Source organism: Glycine max, chromosome 16 (genome assembly GCF_000004515.6).
Source record: "Glycine max cultivar Williams 82 chromosome 16, Glycine_max_v4.0, whole genome shotgun sequence".
NCBI classification, from domain to species: domain Eukaryota; kingdom Viridiplantae; phylum Streptophyta; class Magnoliopsida; order Fabales; family Fabaceae; genus Glycine; species Glycine max.
Window position 1 is genome coordinate 14,034,611 of NC_038252.2, and position 21,987 is coordinate 14,056,597.

Here is a 21,987-nt window from a genome sequence, read left to right on the forward strand (position 1 = left end):
GAATCTTCCCGTAGACTTTGCGGAAGGCTTGCCTTTGGAGAGGTCCCATCAATCGTCCCAATTCCTTGAGGCTAGTGACATCTAGACTTTTAACCTTGACTTGACAAAACCTTTTGCCGTTTTGATTTGTCCCCATCATTTACCTAAAAAAGGGGTGGATCAAGACTCCGACATGAATGAATGCAATGCGTATGCATGAAACAGAAGGAAAACAACATAAAGGGGTAATTCATACATACGAGTCCGCAGAGACCCAATTTTAATGCTACGTTCGGGCATGATGGTGCCTCGACGTAGCATTAAAAAGGTTACGTATTACTCTAAAGAAACCAAACATCACTAGCAAAACTATAAAGTGGTGCTATTTACCAAAAAAATGCATGAGGACGAATGGCACGGAGCGTGTTTGCTCTTTGCCCCTATTTGGGAACCTGTAGGACAATATCTAGGGGTCTCCAATAACTACTCCCCAACAATTCATAACTCACACGGCTGTTTTTAGAGGTATCATCACTCAAGATAATAATAATATTGTGGCGGTATGGAATACCAGCGACAACACATTATAAAGAGAGAAAGCTCTAGACGAGGTTTCACTATTATCAAGCAAGTCGGAGACCTAGCATGATGATAGATTCACCTCCACTCCTTAAATTCCCATGAACCCGGGTATAGGGCCCCTTTTTTACTCAAACCCGTGGGTGCTTAGAATGCAGTGTAAAGAATGTGAAATAGACAACAGTTATTTACATTTTACACAGTTCAACAAATGCACACACAAAGTTTCACAATTCCACAATTCCTTAAAATAGGCCTAACTCACAAAAAGGTCCCCAGTGGAGTCGCCAACAGTCGCAACATGCCCTTTTGCGGGCGAGCGAAGGCGAGGCTCACGGGTGGGCTTTCCAAAGGAGGAAAGATGCGCGGAGTCGCTGATGTGCCATCATTTTCTTCTATTTTCTAAACCCCTTTTGCACCATTTTAATTTTTGATTGGTCTTAATTGTCAATTAATTAGGCAGTTTTATTATTTAGGCTCATTTAGCTAATTTGATGTTTTTAATCTAATTTCAGGAATTAATGAAACATTGGGCTTAATCCGGATTTTGGTTGTGGACTTGAAGAGGGCAAATAAAGCAGCACTTACCTTAGTTAATTTCTAATTAGGAAATTTCGCAATTTTATTTTATGTTGTTCAGTGTTTATTTCGTTTTGGGCCAGAGTATTGTAATAGGGCCCAGTGACTTTGAGTGACTCTTTTTAAATAGCTGCCTTGGGATTCGTGCAGGGTATTCTATTCTGCTAGGCTATTTTCATTATTTAGAGCTTTGGTTTTAGGTTTTCACGTTTTTCTGTTCCCTTGTTACAGTTTTCGTTCTTAATGCAAATTTCCGTTTTCTGCTTCTAATTACGAGTTCATTCTTGCTTCTTCTTCTACGTTCATTTACGTTTCTTTTCATTTACGTTCTTGTTCATTTACGTTTCTGCTTCATGTTTCATTTTCGTTTTCTATTTGAATCCATGGAAGGCTAGATTTTCTGGTGTTGTTTCCTTTTGAGGACGAAGCCCAACTCTCTTTGAGGTTTTGTTTGTAATGTGGTTTCCTGGCAGTTTTCCCTTCACCAGTTATCCCAATTTCGTGAATATTAATCAGTGCACGCTTCGTGTTCGATTAATTGCCTCTGAGCCTAACTTGCGTTCATGCTTAATGGACGAAGGGCTAACTGGTGTATGTGGTGCCTAATCACGTATTGAAAACCCTAAGTTGATTTTCGCTTAGTAAATTGAAATAGGGTTGGATTAAGTAGTTGACTGTTAGGGACGAATTCTCCATAACCCAGGATAAGAGAGTGGCTTCTGAATCAGAGGAAACAACCCGTTTTTAATATTAGTAGTTTCGTATTCCATTTTATTTGTTCTGCTCTTTAATTACCAAACAACCAAACCCCCCCCCCCATCGTTACTGTTACTGCAAGTATATTATGAACATTTGGCTTGTCACTGCTCGTTGGGAAACGACCTAGGATCACTTCCTAGTTACTGCATTTTCATGTTTATTTGATTCGGGTACGGCCTCGATCAAATTTGGCGCCGTTGCCAGGGAGCAGTGTCCAAAGGTTCATAATAGCTAGCTAGTGTTGTGTGTTTAATCCTTTCGTGTTTTATGTTTAATTGTTAGTATTGTGTTAGTATGTGTATTAGTGTTGTTTAGTGTCCTCGTATTTTGTTTAATGTGTGTTCTGTTTCAGTTTTCCCATTAAGCGTTTCCCCTGTTTCAGTCTTGGGTGTTTTGCTGTGAAGATTGTGCTTGAAAACAGAGTAGTAGTAGAAATCAGCTTGCGGAAAAACAGAGTAGTAGTAGAAATCAATTAGAGACGGATTTTAGCGACCACCCATACTGAATTATTTGGGATTTTTTGTTTTAGTAGCTAGGGTTGTTATTTTTGGCTGAATTTTTTTGTGGTAACTTCTTTTAATCCATATTTTGTGAGAAAAATAGCTAGAGCCTTTAGTTTGGTCAGATTTGAAAGTTCCAAAAAACTAGCAAATTTTGTGTTTGTCAAAACTTCAAACGGCCATAACTTTTGCTCCGGTTATCAGAATCGCAATTATTATATATGCATTTGGGGTAGAAAAAAATTTCCTACGCCGTGGCAGCCGGCCGGTCTCCATCGTCCAAAAAAAGCGATTCTGTCAAAATTTTTTTATTTTTCAAGTTTTATTCACTTATTTTTCTTAACCTACCAATTTTAGCTTTCATAGTTAGACTTTGAATTTTTGTCTGAAAATTTTTGTGCTATCTTCTCATCATTTTATAAGGTTGCTCACAAAATTTCAAGTCATTTGGATATCATTTGAGGGTAGCTGTAGTTCAAACCTACACCTTTATTTACATGACAAGGCAACTAGTTGTGTGCATGCTGAATGTAGTGTATGACTAGAGTCAATCCATCTGACTTACAACCCTTTGATCCTGAGATAGATAGGACATTTCATAGATTAGTTAGGCATCATTTTATACCTTTTGATCATTCTGAGCATTCCATAACTGGTGAATCTCTGCATTCTGTTATTGGTGATTTTGAACATCCTGATCTTGAGCATTATAATTTTGAGCATTCTGATTCTGAGCATTCTGATTTTGCATATTCTGAGAACATGGCACAACCTCCACCTCGTGAGAGGACTCTAAGGGAAATGGCTGCACCTGATTTCACCTATGAAAGCTTGTGCATCCAATACCCTGATGAGGATGTCCCATATGTTCTTAAAACTGGACTGATTCATTTGCTTCCAAAGTTTCATGGCCTTGCAGGTGAAGACCCGCACAAACATTTGAAAGAATTTCACATTGTCTGCTCCACCATGAAACCCCCAGATGTCCAAGAGGATCACATATTTCTGAAGGCTTTTCCTCATTCATTAGAGGGAGTGGCAAAGGACTGGCTGTATTACCTTGCTCCAAGGTCCATCACGAGCTAGGATGACCTTAAGAGAGTATTCTTAGAAAAAATTTTCCCTGCTTCCAGGACCACAGCCATCAGGAAGGATATCTCAGGTATTAGACAACTCAGTGGAGAGAGCCTGTATGAGTACTGGGAGAGATTTAAGAAACTATGTGCCAGTTGCCCCCACCATCAGATTTCAGAACAGCTTCTTCTCCAATATTTTTATGAAGGACTCAATAATATGGAGAGAAGTATGATAGATGCTGCCAGTGGTGGAGCCCTTGGAGACATGACCCCTGCTGAAGCCAGAAATTTAATTGAGAAGATGGCCTCCAACTCCCAGCAGTTTAGCGCCAGAAATGATGCCATAGTCATTAGAGGAGTGCATGAGGTAGCTACAAACCCATCTGCATCATCTGAAACTAAGAAGCTTGAAGGCAAACTGGATGCATTGGTCAACTTGGTAACCCAGCTGGCCTTGAATCAGAAATTTGTACCTGTCGCAAGGGTTTGTGGTTTGTGCTCCTCTGCTGACCACCATACAGACCTTTGCCCTTCCATGCAACAACCTGGAGCAATTGAGCAACCTGAAGCTTATGCTGCAAATATTTACAATAGACCTCCTCAACCTCAGCAGCAAAATCAACCACAGCAGAGCACTTATGACCTTTCCAGCAACAGATACAACCCTGGATGGAGGAATCACCCTAACCTCAGATGGTCCAGCCCTCAGCAACAACAACAGCAGCCTGCTCCTTCCTTCCAAAATGTTGCTGGCCCAAGCAGACCATACATTCCTCCACCAATCCAACAACAGCAACAACCCCAGAAACAGCCAACAATTGAGGCCCCTCCACAACCTTCCCTCGAAGAACTTGTGAGGCAAATGACTATGCAGAACATGCAGTTTCAGCAAGAGACCAGAGCCTCCATTCAGAGCTTAACCAATCAGATGGGACAATTAGCTACCCAATTGAATCAACAACAGTCCCAGAATTCTGACAAGCTGCCTTCTCAAGCTGTCCAAAATCCCAAAAATGTCAGTGCCATTTCATTGAGGTCGGGAAAGCAGTGTCAAGGACCTCAACCCGTAGCACCTTCCTCATCTGCAAATGAACCTGCCAAACTTCACTCTATTCCAGAAAAAGGTGATGACAAAAATCTACCTAACAATTTCTGTGCAGGTGAATCTTCTTCCACAGGTAATTCTGATTTGCAGAAGCAGCACATTCCCCCTCTTCCATTCCCTCCAAGAGCAGTTTCCAACAAAAAAATGGAAGAGGCAGAGAAAGAGATCTTGGAAACGTTTAGAAAAGTAGAGGTAAACATACCTCTGTTGGATGCCATAAAGCAAATTCCAAGATATGCCAAATTCTTGAAGGAGCTGTGCACTAATAAGCGGAAGCTTAAAGGAAGTGAACGCATTAGCATGGGCAGAAATGTCTCTGCATTGATTGGTAAATCTGTTCCTCAAATTCCTGAAAAATGCAAAGATCCAGGTACATTCAGCATACCTTGTATTATAGGGAATAGTAAGTTTGACAATGCCATGCTAGATTTAGGAGCCTCTGTTAGTGTTATGCCTCTGTCGATTTTTAATTCTCTATCTCTAGGTCCCTTGCAGTCAACTGATGTGGTAATTCATTTAGCTAATAGAAGTGTTGCCTATCCTGTTGGTTTCATAGAAGATGTCTTAGTTAGAGTTGGTGAACTGATTTTCCCTGTTGATTTTTATATCTTGAATATGGAAGATGGATTTTCTCAAGGATCAGTTCCCATCATTCTAGGCAGACCCTTTATGAAAACTGCTAGAACTAAGATAGATGTTTATGCAGGCACACTGTCCATGGAGTTTGGTGATATAACTGTTCATTTTAATATTCTGGATGCTATGAAATACCCATCTGAAGATCTTTCTGTATTTCGTGCTGAAATAATTGACCATGTTGTTGATGAATACATGACTGATCTTTATTCTAATCTGCATGCCTCTCACTCTTCATGCATTGAGTCTGAAATTGTATTTGATCATATGTCTGAATTTGATGCTGAGAGTGAATCTGAAAGTGATATTGATTGCATGCCTGGTGGTGGTGTTTTACCTCTTGAGATTGATTTTATAGAGTTAGATAGGACTAACCATGTTTCAGGAAGTACACATACCTCTGACTTTCTTTATGAGGTAAAGGCTGAGAAACCATCTCCTTCTACCACTGTCCAGCCGACCACACCAGAATTGAAGCCTCTGCCATCAAATTTAAAATACGCTTACTTGGATGATAGCAAGAGTTTTCCAGTGATTATATCTGCCTCCCTTGCTGATGAGCAAGAGGAGAAGTTGTTGTCAGTTCTCAAGAAGCATAAGAAGGCTATAGGCTGGACCCTGGCGGACATTCCTGGTATTAGCCCATCCACATGTATGCATCGAATAAATTTAGAGGATGGAGCTAAACCAGTAAGACAGCCACAGAGAAGACTCAACCCGGTGATTCTTGATGTAGTGAAGAAGGAGATAACCAAGCTTTTGCAAGCTGGGATCATTTATCCTATCTCCGACAGCCAATGGGTGAGTCCCGTCCAGGTAGTCCCGAAAAAGACTGGCCTCATCGTTCTTAATGCAAATTTCCGTTTTCTGCTTCTAATTACGAGTTCATTCTTGCTTCTTCTTCTACGTTCATTTACGTTTCTGTTCATTTACGTTTCTTTTCATTTACGTTCTTGTTCATTTACGTTTCTGCTTCATGTTTCATTTTCGTTTTCTGTTTGAATCCATGGAAGGCTAGATTTTCTGGTGTTGTTTCCTTTTGAGGACGAAGCCCAACTCTCTTTGAGGTTTCGTTTGTAATGTGGTTTCCTGGCAGTTTTCCCTTCACCAGTTATCCCAATTTCGTGAATATTAATCAGTGCACGCTTCGTGTTCGATTAATTGCCTCTGAGCCTAACTTGCGTTCATGCTTAATGGACGAAGGGCTAACTGGTGTATGTGGTGCCTAATCACGTATTGAAAACCCTAAGTTGATTTTCGCTTAGTAAATTGAAATAGGGTTGGATTAAGTGGTTGACTGTTAGGGACGAATTCTCCATAACCCAGGATAAGAGAGTGGCTTCTGAATCAGAGGAAACAACCCGTTTTTAATATTAGTAGTTTCGTATTCCATTTTATTTGTTCTGCTCTTTAATTACCAAACAACCAACCCCCCCCCCCCCCATCGTTACTGTTACTGCAAGTATATTATGAACATTTGGCTTGTCACTGCTCGTTGGGAAACGACCTAGGATCACTTCCTAGTTACTGCATTTTCATGTTTATTTGATTCGGGTACGGCCTCGATCAGTCGCCACCAACGTTTATTTGTGGAAAACATCGGAAAAATCGAAGGAAACTAGTCAAAATGAATATTCTAAGTTCGGGAGTTGTATTTACGCTTGAGGAAGGTATTAGCACCTCTCACGTTTGTCTCAAAGGACAACAGCCTATTTTTTAGAATTGTGGAAATTGTGTTACCTTAACTTTATTTCTTTTTATTTTTTGAGGTCGACAAAAGCGGGGCTCTTGCTCCTACGTACCCTCCATCGAAGAGAAAATCAGACCTACGTAGTTCTTTATTATGCGTGAATCAAGTGATTCTTTTTACTTGAAGGGTGATCATTTTAAGGCGTTGGACCTTAAAAATGATCCATTTTACTTAGTAGGAAACTGAAATAATAAACTTTCAAAAACCTATTTTTGTGGACGAGCTTGACTAGGCGAGTTTGATTTTAGCCTTAGTTTCACTTTAGTTATTACTCAATTCAATTAAGAATGAGAAATCCCAAAGAGAAAACGTCCGATTGATTTTTTCGCTTTACTTTACTAAAAGGTATTTTTTGATTATTATATTATTATTTTCCCTCTTTTTTGATTTCCAACGTGGTTACGACACGACCGAACGGTCGGAATTCATTTTAACCGAAATTAACGGATGATACAATTCAAACGATCGGTGGAAATTTATTTTATTTTTATATTAGGCGAGAAATGACTTAAATAAATGGCTTAAGCACGTCAAAATGGGGTATAAAAAGCGAATGAAAACGAGAATAAAAATACATGAAACAAAATGTGGACCACCACGGGTACATAGAATGAATTGAAAAGCTTGATTTGAAAACTTACCCGTTGAAGACTGAAGAAAACGAAGAACGAACGATGAATGTTGAAGAACGGTCGAGAATCTTCACATAATTACTCACGGAAACGTTACGGAAGCGCCTCGGCTTGGATTTTCTTCACGGAAATAATTTTCCTCAGCAATTTCGAGAGAGAGAGAAGTGCCAAGAAGGCTGAACCCTTTTCTTCTTCACTCCTCCCCCTATTTATAGCAAAATAGGGGAGGAGCTTGCCACCCAGCTCGCCCAGGCGAGCAAGGTTGCTTTCTCCAGAAGCAACAGCCTTCTGGAGGAAGGATTTGGAAGGCCCAAGTGGGCCAGATTGCTATTTGTACCCCCCTTTTTACTAAATGCATCCCCCTTCTATTTTTTGGTAATTATTTTTCCGTAACGTTACGAAACTTTACGAATTTCGTAACGATACTTATTTCCCTTTCGCAAGGTTACGAATCCTTACGGATTATGTATTTATTCTTTTTTAGCTTTCGAAGAAGTTACGGAAACTCACGGATTGCGCAAAATACCTCTTTTCGATTTCCGTCACATTACGGAATTTTCACGAATCGCGTAAGCCTGCTTCCTTTTGATTCTCGGCACATCTCGGGACTTCACATATTGTGCAACAAAGGGCGCCAAGTATCTCGAAGCGGCCAATCAAAGGTTGTATATCATCAAATAATAATCCCCGGACGAAATTAAGGTATGACACAAAGGAACAGAATGGATGAGTGGATTTGGAAACCTCATCCGAGTGGTTTATATTCCACCAAAAGTGCATATGCTGACATGTGGGGGGGAGGCTGCAGTAGATAATGAAGTGCAGGATTTTGAAGAATTATGGAAGTTAAAAATCCCACCCAAAGTTGGTGTTTTTGCATGGATACTCTTTAGAGATAGGTTGCCAACTAAGTCAAATTTGACAAGGAGAAATGTGGCACTCAATGACACATATTGTCCATTTTGCAGGAGGGCTAAGGAGGATGCAGCACATTTGTTTCTTCATTGCCACAAAATCCTGCAGCTTTTAAGGAGAACTTTATGATTCCTTTGAATCACTGGTCGTCAAACTTACCAGCAGCTTTTATTCAGTAGTGGGGTAGCTCAGATAGATAGATTTATTAGTAGCAACTACAATATGTATTGTTATCCAGGACTGATGCTTTGGTACTGTGTAATTTTAGGAGAAGGAAAAGATATTTTGTATTATTGATTGATTTGGATTTACATGATTTATAAAGGCAGAGAGCTGATAAGGAGAGATCCTAACCACCCTGATTACGGAATAAATATTAGCATAAGATACGGATAAAATAAGGGAGTATCAAATCAGATTATTCTGCACTTTATTGTTACAATATAACTCTTCTACAAACCTTATTTGAAATTTAAAAGAAAAGCACATACTGTGGGAATTTTTTAAAATTGAAAATTTTCTACATTTATAATTTATTTCTTGTAATTTTCTTCCCAAGTTTTTCTTTTACCTCTTTTTTGTTTCTGGTTCTGATATAGTTATTAAAATTATGATGCATTTGTTTTCAGGCTTGAGGTTCTGATATAGTTTATTAAATTTTCTTTATGGTTGTTCAAAGCCAACTATTGTGGTTCTTATAATATGGCGGGTGGAGAGCGTTGGCTGAAGGTAAAAGAGGCACTAATGAGTCATTGTGGTGGCAGCATCTAATGGTGGTCACACAGGAACAGCAGCTGAATAATGTGATACAATTTGGATTATCATGGAATGTGGGGTTCGGTGATAAAATCAAATTTTGGGAAGATTGCTGGAATGGTGAAGGAGTTGCATTAATGCAGAAATTTCCAAGGCTGTATCAGATATCTAGATAGCAACACAACCTCATCTAGCAAGTGGGAAGTTTTTTTGATACATCCTGCGAATGGAATCTAACCTGGAGAAGGCAATTATTTGATAATGAAGCTGACTCTACATACAAATTCATGAGGGAGCTCTCACAGCTGGTAATTCAACAACAAGTATCTGATAGATGGGTATGGAAACCTGAGCCTAATGGACTTTATTCGACAAGGAGTGTATATAAATTGCTGCAGGGGAAGCCAGGATTGCAGAGGTACATGGGAAGCCAGGATCGCAGAGGTATAACAGATGGAAGACTTGGTGGATAGCCTTAACTTGGTCTATATGGAAGCATCGAAATGAGGTCATTTTCCAGAATGCACAATTCAATGGAATCAAGCTGCTGGAGGATGCTGTGTTTTTGCACTGGACGTGGCTCAGACCTATGGAGAAAGATTTTTCTATGCACTATAATCAGTCGTCTAGCAACCTTATAGATGGTTTTTGTAATTAGGAAACAAAAACCTGTGGGGCAAGGTGTTGTATTGGATGTTGAGAATTTTGGACTGATCAGACTAATATATAGCCTGATTTTTTATAGCTATTAGTCTATCTAAAACTATAACTATCTTGTATCTTTAGTACCTCTGGTACTTTTATCTATAAAATATACTTTTGTTGTTTTAAAAAAAATAAAAATACCAACATTACACTAACAACTGTTCAGCTTGCCAAAATTTATATAAAAAAAGAATATAATCCTCATACAAACACAATCATGCAAGCATATTTGAAAACTTAAAATATGAATAACTCAAGTTAAAACCAATTCATTTTTTACAACTGTGAACAAATTAACTAAGGTACAGTTGCTGACTCCTCGGATATCTCAGACTTCAACCAATGGAGCTCTGGGAGATTAAGTGTGCTGGTAGTAGCTTTACTTGGATCAGGCCCAATGGAAGTGTGAAGAGTAGTCTTGATAGATTCCTGGTTTCAGACCAGTGGTTGTCTACCTGGCCTGATAGTTTTCAACATTTCCTCCCAAGGGACTTTTCTGACCATTGGCCAACCATCTTGCAAACCAAGAGGGTGGACTGGGGTCCTAAGCCTTTTAGGGTAGCTGATTGGTGGCTTCATCAAAAAGGGTATCAAAAATTGGTGAGGGAGACTTGGAGTAGTGCTCAGCAGGGGGGCTGGGGGGGTTTTGTTCTCAAAAACAAGCTGAGGTACTTAAAAGATGTCATAAGGCAGTGGAGTAAAGATTATGGGTTCATTAATCACAAAGGAATTCAGAAAATCCAGCAGAAGCTAAATGAAGTGGAAGACCTAGCATCTAATAGAATTCTATGCGAGGATGAGATTAAGGCTAAGAGAGCTTTACAGCAAGAACTATGGGAGGCCTCAAATGCTTATGAATCCCTCTTAAGGCAGAAATCTAGAGAAAATGGTTAAAAGAAGGGGACTGCAACTCAACATATTTCCATAAAGTCATAAATTTCAGAAGAAATTATAATGGTCTCCAAGGAATTCTCATTGGTGGTGTGTGGGTTCAGGATCCTAATGTAGTCAAGAAAGAAGCTGTGAGTTTTTTCCTCAACAGATTCACTGAAAAGCATTATTTCAGACCTACCCTTGATGGAGTACAATTCCCCTCAATTAACCAGAGGCAGAGGGAGGACTTCATTGCCCCTTTCTCAGATCAAGAGATCAAAGAAGCAGTGTGGAGCTGTGGTGGGGACAAATGCCCTGGGCCTGATGGCTTTAATTTCAATTTTATTAAAGAATTTTGGGGAGTGGTGAAACCTGACTTCAGAAGATTTGTGGATGAGTTTCATGTGCATGGCTGCTTCCCTAGAGGCAGCAATGCTTCCTTTCTGGGTCTAATTCCCAAAATTAAACACCCTCAGTCCTTTGATGATTACAGACCAACCTCCTTGATTGGATGTATGTACAAGGTGATAGCGAAGTTACTAGCAAACAGATTGAGACATGTTATAGTTGGAGAAGGCATCTCAGGATTGATGAGGGAAGCAGTTCAGAAAAATCTATATAGAAGTTACATGGTTGGAAAGAAAAAGGTACCCACTAATATTTTGCAATATGCAGATGACACAGTTTTTGTGGGAGAGGCTGCTTGGGAGAATGTTCTTGTTTTGAAGGCTCTGCTTAGAGGCTTTGAACTGGCCTCAGGATTGAAGATTAACTATGCTAAAAGCTAGTTTGGGATCATAGGAGGGATGGTTAATTGGGCAAATGAGGCAACCCAAATTCTGAATTGTAGGCAAATGGAAACTCCTTTCTATTATCTGGGTATCCCTATTGGGGCTAAACCCTCAAGCAGATTGGTGTGGGAGCCTTTGATCAATAAATGTGAATCCAAATTATCCAAGTGGGCACAGAAGAATATATCCATGGCAAGGAAGGTGACTCTAATAAATTATGTCATCAATGCCTTACCAATATATCTATTATCCTTCTTCAAGATTCCCCAAAAGGTAGCTCATAGATTGGTAGCATTGCAAAGGAATTTTTTGTGGGGGGGAGATAGGGAGCACAAGAAAATTCTATGGGTAAAATGGGAGGATATTTGCCTTCCTAAGGCTGAAGGGGGTCTCGGGATTAAAGAAATATCTAAATTCAATGAAGCTTTGTTGGGAAAATGGATATGGGCCTTAGCTTTTGACCAACAGCAGTTATGGGCTAGAATCATTAACTCCAAATATGGAGGATGGAAAGAGTTCCAGTTTGGAAGAGATAAAAGGGGATTTTCCTACTGGTGGAGGGACCTGAGGAAGCTTTATCATCAGGCTGACCATAGCATATTTCATCAAAACATGGCTTGGAAGATTGGGTGTGGGGACAGAATTAACTTCTGGACAGACAGATGGGTAAGGGAAGAATTCACTCTTGAGCAGAAATACAATCAACTTTTCATGATCAGTAGACAGCAACACAGCCTCATTTCAATGATTGGAACCTTTTCCCAGGATAATTGGAGATGGGGCTTGAAGTGGAGGAGAAATCTATTTGACCATGAAAATGATTTGGCAGTGAACTTTATGGAGGATATTACTTCTATCTATATTCAGAGATATGTGAAGGACACTATGATGTGGAAAGCTGATTCTAGTGGTGTGTACTCCACCAAGTCAGCTTATAGACTAATGTTGAAGCCCAATGTTCCTGGTTCAGAAGTGAGGATTTCCAAATAAATATGGAAGCTGAAAATCCCCCCAAGGGCAGCAGTCTTCACTTGGAGGCTCCTCAAGGACAGGCTCTCCACTAAGGGTAATCTTTTAAGAAGAAATGTGGCTATCCAAGATGTTGGTTGTCCTCTCTGTGGTGAAGTGCAGGAGGAAGTGGGTCATCTCCTTTTTAATTGTAAAAGGACAATAAATTTGTGGTGGGAATCAATGAGATGGATTCAGGCTGTAGGACCTCTTCCAGCTTACCCAGCAAACCATTTTGCACAATTTTGTGACGGGTTTGGTGCAAACATAAACCATAGCATATGGAGTGGATGGTGGGTGGCTCTAACTAGCACTATATGGCAGCATAGGAATCTTTTGATCTTTCAAGGAAATTCTTTTGATTCATCTAAAGTCATGGAAGAGGCTATGTTCTTAGTTTGGTCTTGGCTAAAAGCTAAAGAGAAAGGCTTCAACATTACTTTTAACCACTGGTCTTCCAACATATCGGAATCCTTTGGTTAATCTATGTGGGGTTGCCTTTCCTACTGGGTTAGTTTGGGCTTTCTTTTGGAGGGCAGCACCAGAGGTGCTTGTATTTCCTGTCATTCAGTACCCCTTGTACTGCTTTGATTATCTTAATAATATCATATATTTTATGCATTCCAAAAACAAACAGTAGGCAAATTTGTTTTCACTAATATTAGTAGGTTATCACCACTACAGTAGAATTTAAGTTAAACTTAGATGAGTACCTTATGAAGAGGCCAGCTACCTTGTCACAACTAACAAGTCAGAAGTGAACAAATTTCTGCATGTATAATTGAACAAATTTGTTATCAAACTTGTGTGTGTGTGTTTGTATGATGAGTGTGTGTGTGTGTGTCATCAGTGTATGTCTGTGTGTTTCTATCATAGGTGTGTGTGTGTGTCATTAGGGTTTGTGTGTGTGTGTGTGTGTGTGTGTGTTTCATGACCAATTTTTCTTACTGGCAATTCACTGGAAGTGTATTGCTTAGGCTTCCGTCAAAATGAAAGGAAAATCGATGAGTCTGACAGAACAACTTCAGTCTTCACTCTTCACTAGTTGAACATAAATAATAAAAAAATTAAACTACTTCAAGGATAAATAAAAGGTTCAGAAGCAGCAATGCCACTAGAGAGTAGACATCAAGAACAAGAGAGGAAAATGCTTCTAACTTAAAACTTTACTCTAGAAGAAAGGAGGGTGCAGGTAGAAATTCTTTGGGCCATATAAATAAAATACTAGCTTCTAAGACCAGTACGGACGACAACAAGCCACCACCTCTGGACCAATTGTCAAGTAAAACTTTTTACTATCATTTTTTTTTAAATATTAGCAAGTGTCAGCATTTTAAGAAACAGGCAAGCAGCAACAACTCCGGAACAACAATTGTTGGCTTAACCATAGCAAGATCAGGCAGACCGAAAATCTACTCTAGCTAGTCTAGATCTATTTTGTCAATAACAATTATCTTTTCAAGATAATGAAAAGCAGACATAATAATAAAGTTGAGGAAAAGTTCATCCCAATGACAATTTGAACAGATTATACTGACACACATTCTATTATAGTATTCTTCAATGCACATATTATATGCATGTGACTGAACAAAATGGCCACAAAATAAGTTGAAGGCAGGCGTTACAATCTTCAGCAAACAAAATATGGTTAAGATTCATCCTGCAAATTCAGTGATAGCAATTAGCTAATCCCAATTTCACTGTTTCACAGCATCTCTAAGCTCTTGGTGGTCGATTTTACTTAAGCATCCCTAGCCTGGCTCCAATATCAAAATATGTTGTATTGAAGCAAAACTAAAGTAAACATGGTGTAAACGTGGATCCCCAAAAGAGCTAGTGAGTATTAGTCAAAGGCAATAATCATAAAAGAGCCAAGAAAAAAATTACTAAAACATAGGAAAAGCGTACAGCATCACGATCTTAGTGCAAAATTAGAATAAGGACAAAGAATTTAGCTTATTAGGCGGTTGGAATGGTCTAAGGAGACCTATCATCTGTTGTTAGTTGTACACTTTTATATAATGCTCAATGATGAAGATAACATTGTTGCTGAAAATATAACACATTGAATTCATAATCTAGGTATCTTAAGAGAGGCAACTCCAGTCCACAACAGCCATATGAATTAACAATTTTTTCAAAAAGTATGTATGAGTTTACATAAAGCAAAAAGGAAGATAGAAAGTTTGCACTGTGCAGCAACATGCCAAGGTTAATTATTGAAGAAAATGTCTTGGAAGGAAATTGATGATTTCAAGTTAGCTGAACAGTTAACAGAAGTTGTCCCACATACCACATTTAAGTGTGAAATATCCTAATCTATATTTAATAAGCAAACAACAAAATTGTTCTATCGACTTAACCCTCCAGCTACTGTGCTTTTATCCTATGTAGTTGGGTTCGGTAGTTCTCTGCCTTTGTATCTATTTCAGCTTATCTTCAGTACACTTAGTACTGAATCATTTATAATATTATCTGATTTTTGCTATGCAAAAATTAAAAAAAAAACATGAAGGTTCAATCCAGAAATCAAGTGGATAGGGAAAGAGGCATTCACAAGTCTATAGGCCTTAGACAAAGGTTCTCCTAATCCAACAATGCTTACGAACCCAAACACTTCCTACCAAGGTAAAAAAATGACAATTGGTTAGCCATGTATACAACCTTTCACAGTAATGTAAAATACACAATATCCAAAATCATACTAATTATACCTCAAGTTTTTCTCTTTAGGAAAAGATACAGCTAATGAGACGACCGTCTGGCAAGATAACAGTAATCCAAATTACTCGTTCAACATTCCTATAATCCTGCAATCATGAGGGAGTGGGACACACAATCCAGTAGTGCTTTTAGAAACAAAGTACAACAAATCCTCCTACCAAATCAATAAAAAATTATAAGGGTAATGTACCCACACACAGGACAAAAAAGGCACAGCAAACAAAGGTATACTAGATATGTATAATCTTAGTTGTGGCATAGCTTTGCCTGTACTAATTACTAAATGTCACAATAGCATTCTTAACTTTCTCTCAAATTAAACAACACCTACTCTACAAATGACACATGGTGGTCCAATAAACCTAAAATACAGAGTGAAATTCTCAGCCCTGAATTTTCAGTTTTTCAACATACCTATAACCATGATTCGAGTTTATCATAAGCTAAACTAAAGTGCAGACCATCAACATAGCTTCTTTATATTCATAATCACTTTTCTTTGTGTATAAAGAACAAGCTCAAGAGGTTGCTCTTGTGTGTATAAAGAACAAGCTCAAGAGGTTGCTCAAGAGGTTGGCATTAACAGATCCACTTAAACTGTTACAAGAACACAATAAGGGTAAGGGAAACTTCACTAAGGAGAAGAAGCACAGAGTTGTGACGATGCTCGAGTTAAATATGAGATACCCTAGCCATGTTTAGTTCACTAAGTGTGCGATACATGAATGCAATCAAATATTTATACAGGATTAGACCAAACATACCTACGTGAGGTGGCGAAGGAGAAGAAGCACAGACTTCTGACGATGCTCGAGTGCGACGAACACGATGCTCGACCTTAGACAAAACGATGGTCAGATGGAGAACATACAGCTTCAAGGTAGATGAAGAACAAAGAGAGCAAGAAAGCTTAGATGGAGAAGAAGACAAAGAGAAGGAGACGAAACATACCTAGGTATGGTGGCGAAGGAGAAGAAGCAGAGACTTGTGACGATGCTCGAGTGCGACGAAGACGATGCTTGAGTGCGATGAACACGATGCTCAGATGCAGACAGGGACCTTCAAGGTAGACAGAGATTAGAAGAAGAAGAGAGCGCAAAAGCTTAGATGGAGAAGAAGACAGAGCGCGAGCTTCATAGGGCTCACCATATTTTTTAAAATATAAGTTCAACATTGGTTTTTTAAAAAACACCGATGTTAACATCAGTTTTCTGGAAAAAAAAAAAAACAATGTTAACATATCAAACGTTAACATCGGTTTTCTAAAAACCCGATGTTAATAAACATATGTTAACATCGGTTATTAAAAAACCGATGTTAACTAATAAATGTTAACATCGGTTCTCCAATGACCGATGTTAATGAACTTCGTTAACATCGATTTTTCACAAAACCGATGTTAACATATACACGGTATTTACAATTATGTCACCGCGCATATGTTAACATCGGTTTTTTTAACAACCGATGTTAACACACCGATGTTGAATCCGCTTTTTGTAGTAGTGATAGCTGCCCTTATAAGATTATAGTGTAGATAAATGCAAAATAAATTTGTATTGTAGTCTAGCTTAGATAAATAATGAACATGTCTAGTAGCTTTGCTATGACAGTCAAATCCATTACAATTAGGTTTAACATCTCTCCATAGAAGGATGAAATGAAAAATACTTCATCTAATATATGTATTCAAAAATGTTAGAAAATCTCACATTGTCTGTCTCAGTTATTGAGGTGTAACTTATATATCTGTTGAACAATTTTACTTAGTACCAATTGATTTTAAGTTGAAATCTAACCTGAAATCAGAATAGTCCTTGAAGATTAATCACTTTTACTAAATTTGATTTGTTAGTACATTATTTTAAGTTTAATTACCCTTATTGTGTTTATTGATGCAACAACTTTTTTATTTAGTCTCTAAAACATTTATTTTAAATTTCCTAATGGCGTGTCTAAAATGTGTTATAAATATTCCTTATATCCTCTCACTATTTATTTATTGATTAAAATTTATTAAAAAAATACAAAATTATGTCGGTCTTACTATTTTTAATTAATTTCACTTGTAATATTATATTTTTCATAGAATTTAATTTTAACTAATAAAAGTAAAATATATTTAAAAAAGTGTAAAAAAAAGTTTATTATCACTTCTCTTTAAAAAATAATTTAAAAAAAAGCTTATGAACGTTAAAACCAAACCAAACGTCAAATATTTAATAAAAAATTATTAAAAAATATGTATAGTTTTTTTAAAAGTTTTCTTTTTAATCTTTTAAAAAAAAGTGATTAGTTGGCCACCAAGCACATTGATCAGTGAGGTAGTTTCAGCTAGATAAAAAAATAATTTTAGTTTATAAAAGAAAATTATTTTATTTTTATTACTTATTTTAAAAATAGTTATAAAAAAGTATTCAAAAAAATGAAAATCGGGAATTTACTTCATAACATACTTGTCTTATTAAGTTTAGGCTGTTATATGTCAGAAGATTGCCGCTAAATGATTTTATTAAAAGTTTGTATATTTCATTAAATATGGTATATAAAGATTACAAAAATGGAGAATAGTAATATCCATGTTTATGAATTAAATATAGTATATGAAGATTATAGCTTTAAAATTCATTTCAAATTTAAAGTGAAATTAATTAAATTTAATTAATAATACTTATAAAATAAAAATAAGGTACTCCAATATGTATAAAATTGATAATTTTAAAAATCCTCCCGCGATAAAAGAATAGATTGGTAAGTAATCTAGTCTCCAAAATATTATATCCAGCATTTAACCTAACATTAAACCAAAGTTGTGCACGTATTTGATCTTTCCCTAAAACATTTTTGTAATTCTTCCAATGTCTTAAAGTAGAAGAACACCAATTAAACTAATATAGTTTCTGTTTCCATCTATATATATGTCTATTCTTTGAACTTAGAATAAATTCAAGAAATACTAGATACTAAAGGATAAGGAAAAATAACATCTAAACAAGAAGCAAAAATCAAGTGAGTAGTTTGGTAATAAGAAGCAAAGCACTCGTTGGTGCTGAGGCGATCCCAGAGATATTAAGCGAGTGACGCTGCCGCCAAACTTGTGTCCATGACCTGAATGAGCTTGTTGGCTATGGCACTCGCATAAATTGAGGAACCTTCACATATCTGCACCACCACAAAAATAATCATACTTTTTATTAACACACACACACATATATATATATATATAGGATTGAAATAGATAAAATTTGTAGGAGTAATTAAATCTATATGATTAACATACACACGATGTCGCATTTTTCTGCATATATACACCGACCTTGGTATTGAAGAGATAGCTGCAGAAATCGCCAATGTGGCCACCAGCAACATGTTGGAGATCGAGGTTAAGTTGATCGAGAAGGTGAGACACATGCACCAAGCAATCGATCTTCTTCCTCTGAACAAGCTTAATTGTGACCTCGTTGTCAACAATGCGCACATCAACCTCGGTGTCTTTGGTTTTTCTCTGTATCCAAGAACTTCTTAAGCTTTCACTGTACTCTGCAGGGTCCAGGTTGGAGGATTCACCTTCAGTTTCAACCTTGTGCCTCATCATCACCCTTTGTTTCTCGAGCCTCTTCTTCTCCACCAGTAATTTGAGTTCTTCCACTGTCCTCTTAAGCTCTCTGATGTAGTTAATTGCATCTCCCACCACAGATGCTCTATCACTCTAATTGGTTTCCAAAACAAAAACAAAATTATCAATATCCAAAGGGTGAAGATCCTCCGCTAACAGACTAACAACTAATATTTTAATATAAAAAAATCCACTTGTGTTATGTTTTTGTCTAAATAGGATGAAAAAAGTTATATAATTAATTACCTTGGAGGGGTTTGGGATGAGTTCTTTCAAAGCATCAAATTTACTACTCAAATCCACTCTCCTTTGTCTCTCAGTGGTGGTGCTGGTGAACTGCTTCGTCCTCTTTCCACCTCTCCTTTTCCCAACTTCTTGTTGAGTGAAGTCCACCAATCCATTTCCGAAGTCTTGTATGTCGTCCCCTCCAGCGGCACCGCCGAAGGGGAAATCATTTCTGAGAGCCGGCATGTGAGGAAGCAACTCTCGGAGGGTAGGTTGTTGTTGTTGTTGCAGGTTGAGATGCAAGTAAGGGTCATAGGACACAGAGGAGACGTTTGTCCTATTATCTCCTGGAATAGGGTTTGGCAAGTGGAGAAGGTCAAGGAGATCTGGTGTTGGTGTGTGATAAGTAAATTGCTGATTCGAATAAAGCTCTTCCACAAATTGGGTGTTGCTATAATTGTATGGATTTTGTTGGGGGTGTTCCATCGCTATTGGGCCATTTGCATTTGCAGCATCTTCTCCGCAGGAATAGGAGTAGGCAAAGGTGTTGTGGGTGTGGGTCTGTGTGGGTGTAGCAGACATAACTGCCTCTGATTCTGAAACCATTTGGGGGAAGCAGTCTTCTGCTCCCTCTGCCATCATTGCATCGGGATCATAGCAACTACTTTCTTCGTACATTTTTGGACCACACCACACACTACTCATTGATCTTTGTCTGCAAAGAAAAGGAAATGAGTCAACAAAACTATTTCAGAAGCAAAGATTATCGAGAGAGAGAGAAAAAAAATAATAGAGCAGCTCACACCCTTCGAATTCTTAATCCAAAGATAAACAAACAAAACTTGAGAAATCACAAATAAAATAAATTAACCTATTTAACCTGCACGTTGTGCGGGACCGGTTAAAAAACTGTTTTTTTTTTAAACGGATTCAAAAAAATGAGATTTATGTATCATGTGGGATGAGTTTTACGGGTGGCCACATACCGGAATCCGTTGGCCCAGTTGTAGGTGAGTGTGCCAAAGGACCAAAATGGGTCTCATTTTGTTACTTGGTCTGCAGATTTCCCACGTGTGGACCCCACTAACTGATCTCCTCATGCTCTCCTTCCCAATCCCAAAGATGCTTCCGCTTTTTATTTTTTTAATATAAAATTTATTAATTTATAAATATGTGATATTAAAAAGGAAAAAAAAAAATCACCTTCCTAACCAATGCCTTGTGCATGAGGTACCTGCAAGAGAAAGCAAGAATGTGAGACTGTTTTTAAATCTGTAAAATTTGACCATGTGATGATGTAAATCAGTACATGGATTATTTAACATTTAATTTACATGATTGAGAACCAATGGTGATATAGGTCGGATGAACTTATCGTGGCAGTATGTTAGTTGCACAATTCTAGCCTCTAGGAGCAATTTGGAATTTTTCAAGAGCTTAATTTTACAATCTCGGTCCACTTTAATTACATTATTTTTTAATCATGGTAGTGTCAGTTAAAACCATTTGCTAAATCAAAACTGGATTTAATCATAGTGTCAAACCATTTTAGTAAATCGCTTTAATTAAAAACAATTCTCTCTATATTACTAAAACTGGACTGATATGGGTGCTCAAACCAATTTGTTTAAATTATTAGATCGGATATATTGTTAATTCAACATTGACGTCATTAAACTAATCTTAAATTATATTGAATATGTACAAAACTAGTTCCAAACGAACTAAGCACTTTTTCTGATTAAAGGCACAATCACATTTATCAGGGTCGTAGAGTTTGGTTCTCTGAGCTAAAATCACTGCATACCATGCTATTTCTCATGTGCATATAGGTTGTTTCATGTTGGTCTCGCATCTTGTAGTAAGCTTAGGTTCGCTGTTTAGTAGACTGTTTCTGATGAGAATCAAACAAAGAATAAATTAAGATATTGAAGCAATACAAGAATTAGGTAGACCAATAATAAGGATATTAGCAATTTTGGGTCATATATATATATATATATATATATATATATATATATATATATATATATATCACAAAATTGAATAAGTTATAGTCATTATATAATTAGCCAAAAGATTAAAGTGATCTAATCCATATAAAAATATGGTTAAAGGCATATATGTCATGAAAGGATAATTATGTAGATACTAATGTTATAATTTGATGAGGGACCAAATTATAATTATCAAATTTGAGATAACTCATGACATTACCAATGTAAGGGGTTATGGTTCCCACTTGTGTAGAGCGCAACTTGTAAAGTTACATAGTATCAAGGGCTCTCTACATTATGAAACCCAATTTTCTAATCAATGATTTTCTGATCATAAAACTCAGTTACAATATACTTGAATAGAAAGCATGTACTTAGGATTAATGATTGTATGCTAAAATGAAATAAGGTTGATTGATTGAATCCCTATATTTGGAATTAAATCCCAATATTTGATATCAGAGTAACCCATACTTGATTCATGTATGATGTTTGGACAACATACATACATTAGATACAATGTTTTTGAGGAAACAAATAAGAACAATGATATAAAGCATTTGATATAATAAATTTAAATGTATCATTTATGTGTTTGTTGTTACTCGTAGAGGCCACTATAGTATATTAAAATAATAATCATAGACTTTTGAAATTTAAAATAAATAAGTTAAAATAATTTACTCATGAAACATTTTAATTTTGGATTTGATGCATCAATGTTCAGAATTCAGTTATGATATATCATTTTAATTATTTATCATTTAAATGGGCTAATT

General features: G+C 37.2%; 1 protein-coding gene and 1 non-coding gene across 2 annotated transcripts; both read right to left on the reverse strand.

Moving 5' to 3' along the window:
- Positions 1-3,536: 3,536 nt before the first annotated feature.
- LOC112999872 (small nucleolar RNA R71) lies at positions 3,537-3,643 on the reverse strand. The gene has a single exon (XR_003265090.1). It is a non-coding gene; the product is annotated as a small nucleolar RNA R71 (small nucleolar RNA).
- Positions 3,644-18,072: 14,429 nt separating this feature from the next.
- LOC100795938 (transcription factor bHLH91) lies at positions 18,073-20,015 on the reverse strand. The gene is made up of 3 exons (XM_003548611.5): positions 19,233-20,015; positions 18,687-19,079; positions 18,073-18,532 (listed from the first exon to the last, which is right to left on the reverse strand). Exons 1-3 carry the CDS (start codon positions 19,914-19,916, stop codon positions 18,440-18,442), a joined length of 1,170 nt encoding a protein of 389 aa, XP_003548659.2. The 5' UTR covers positions 19,917-20,015; the 3' UTR covers positions 18,073-18,439.
- Positions 20,016-21,987: the final 1,972 nt, after the last annotated feature.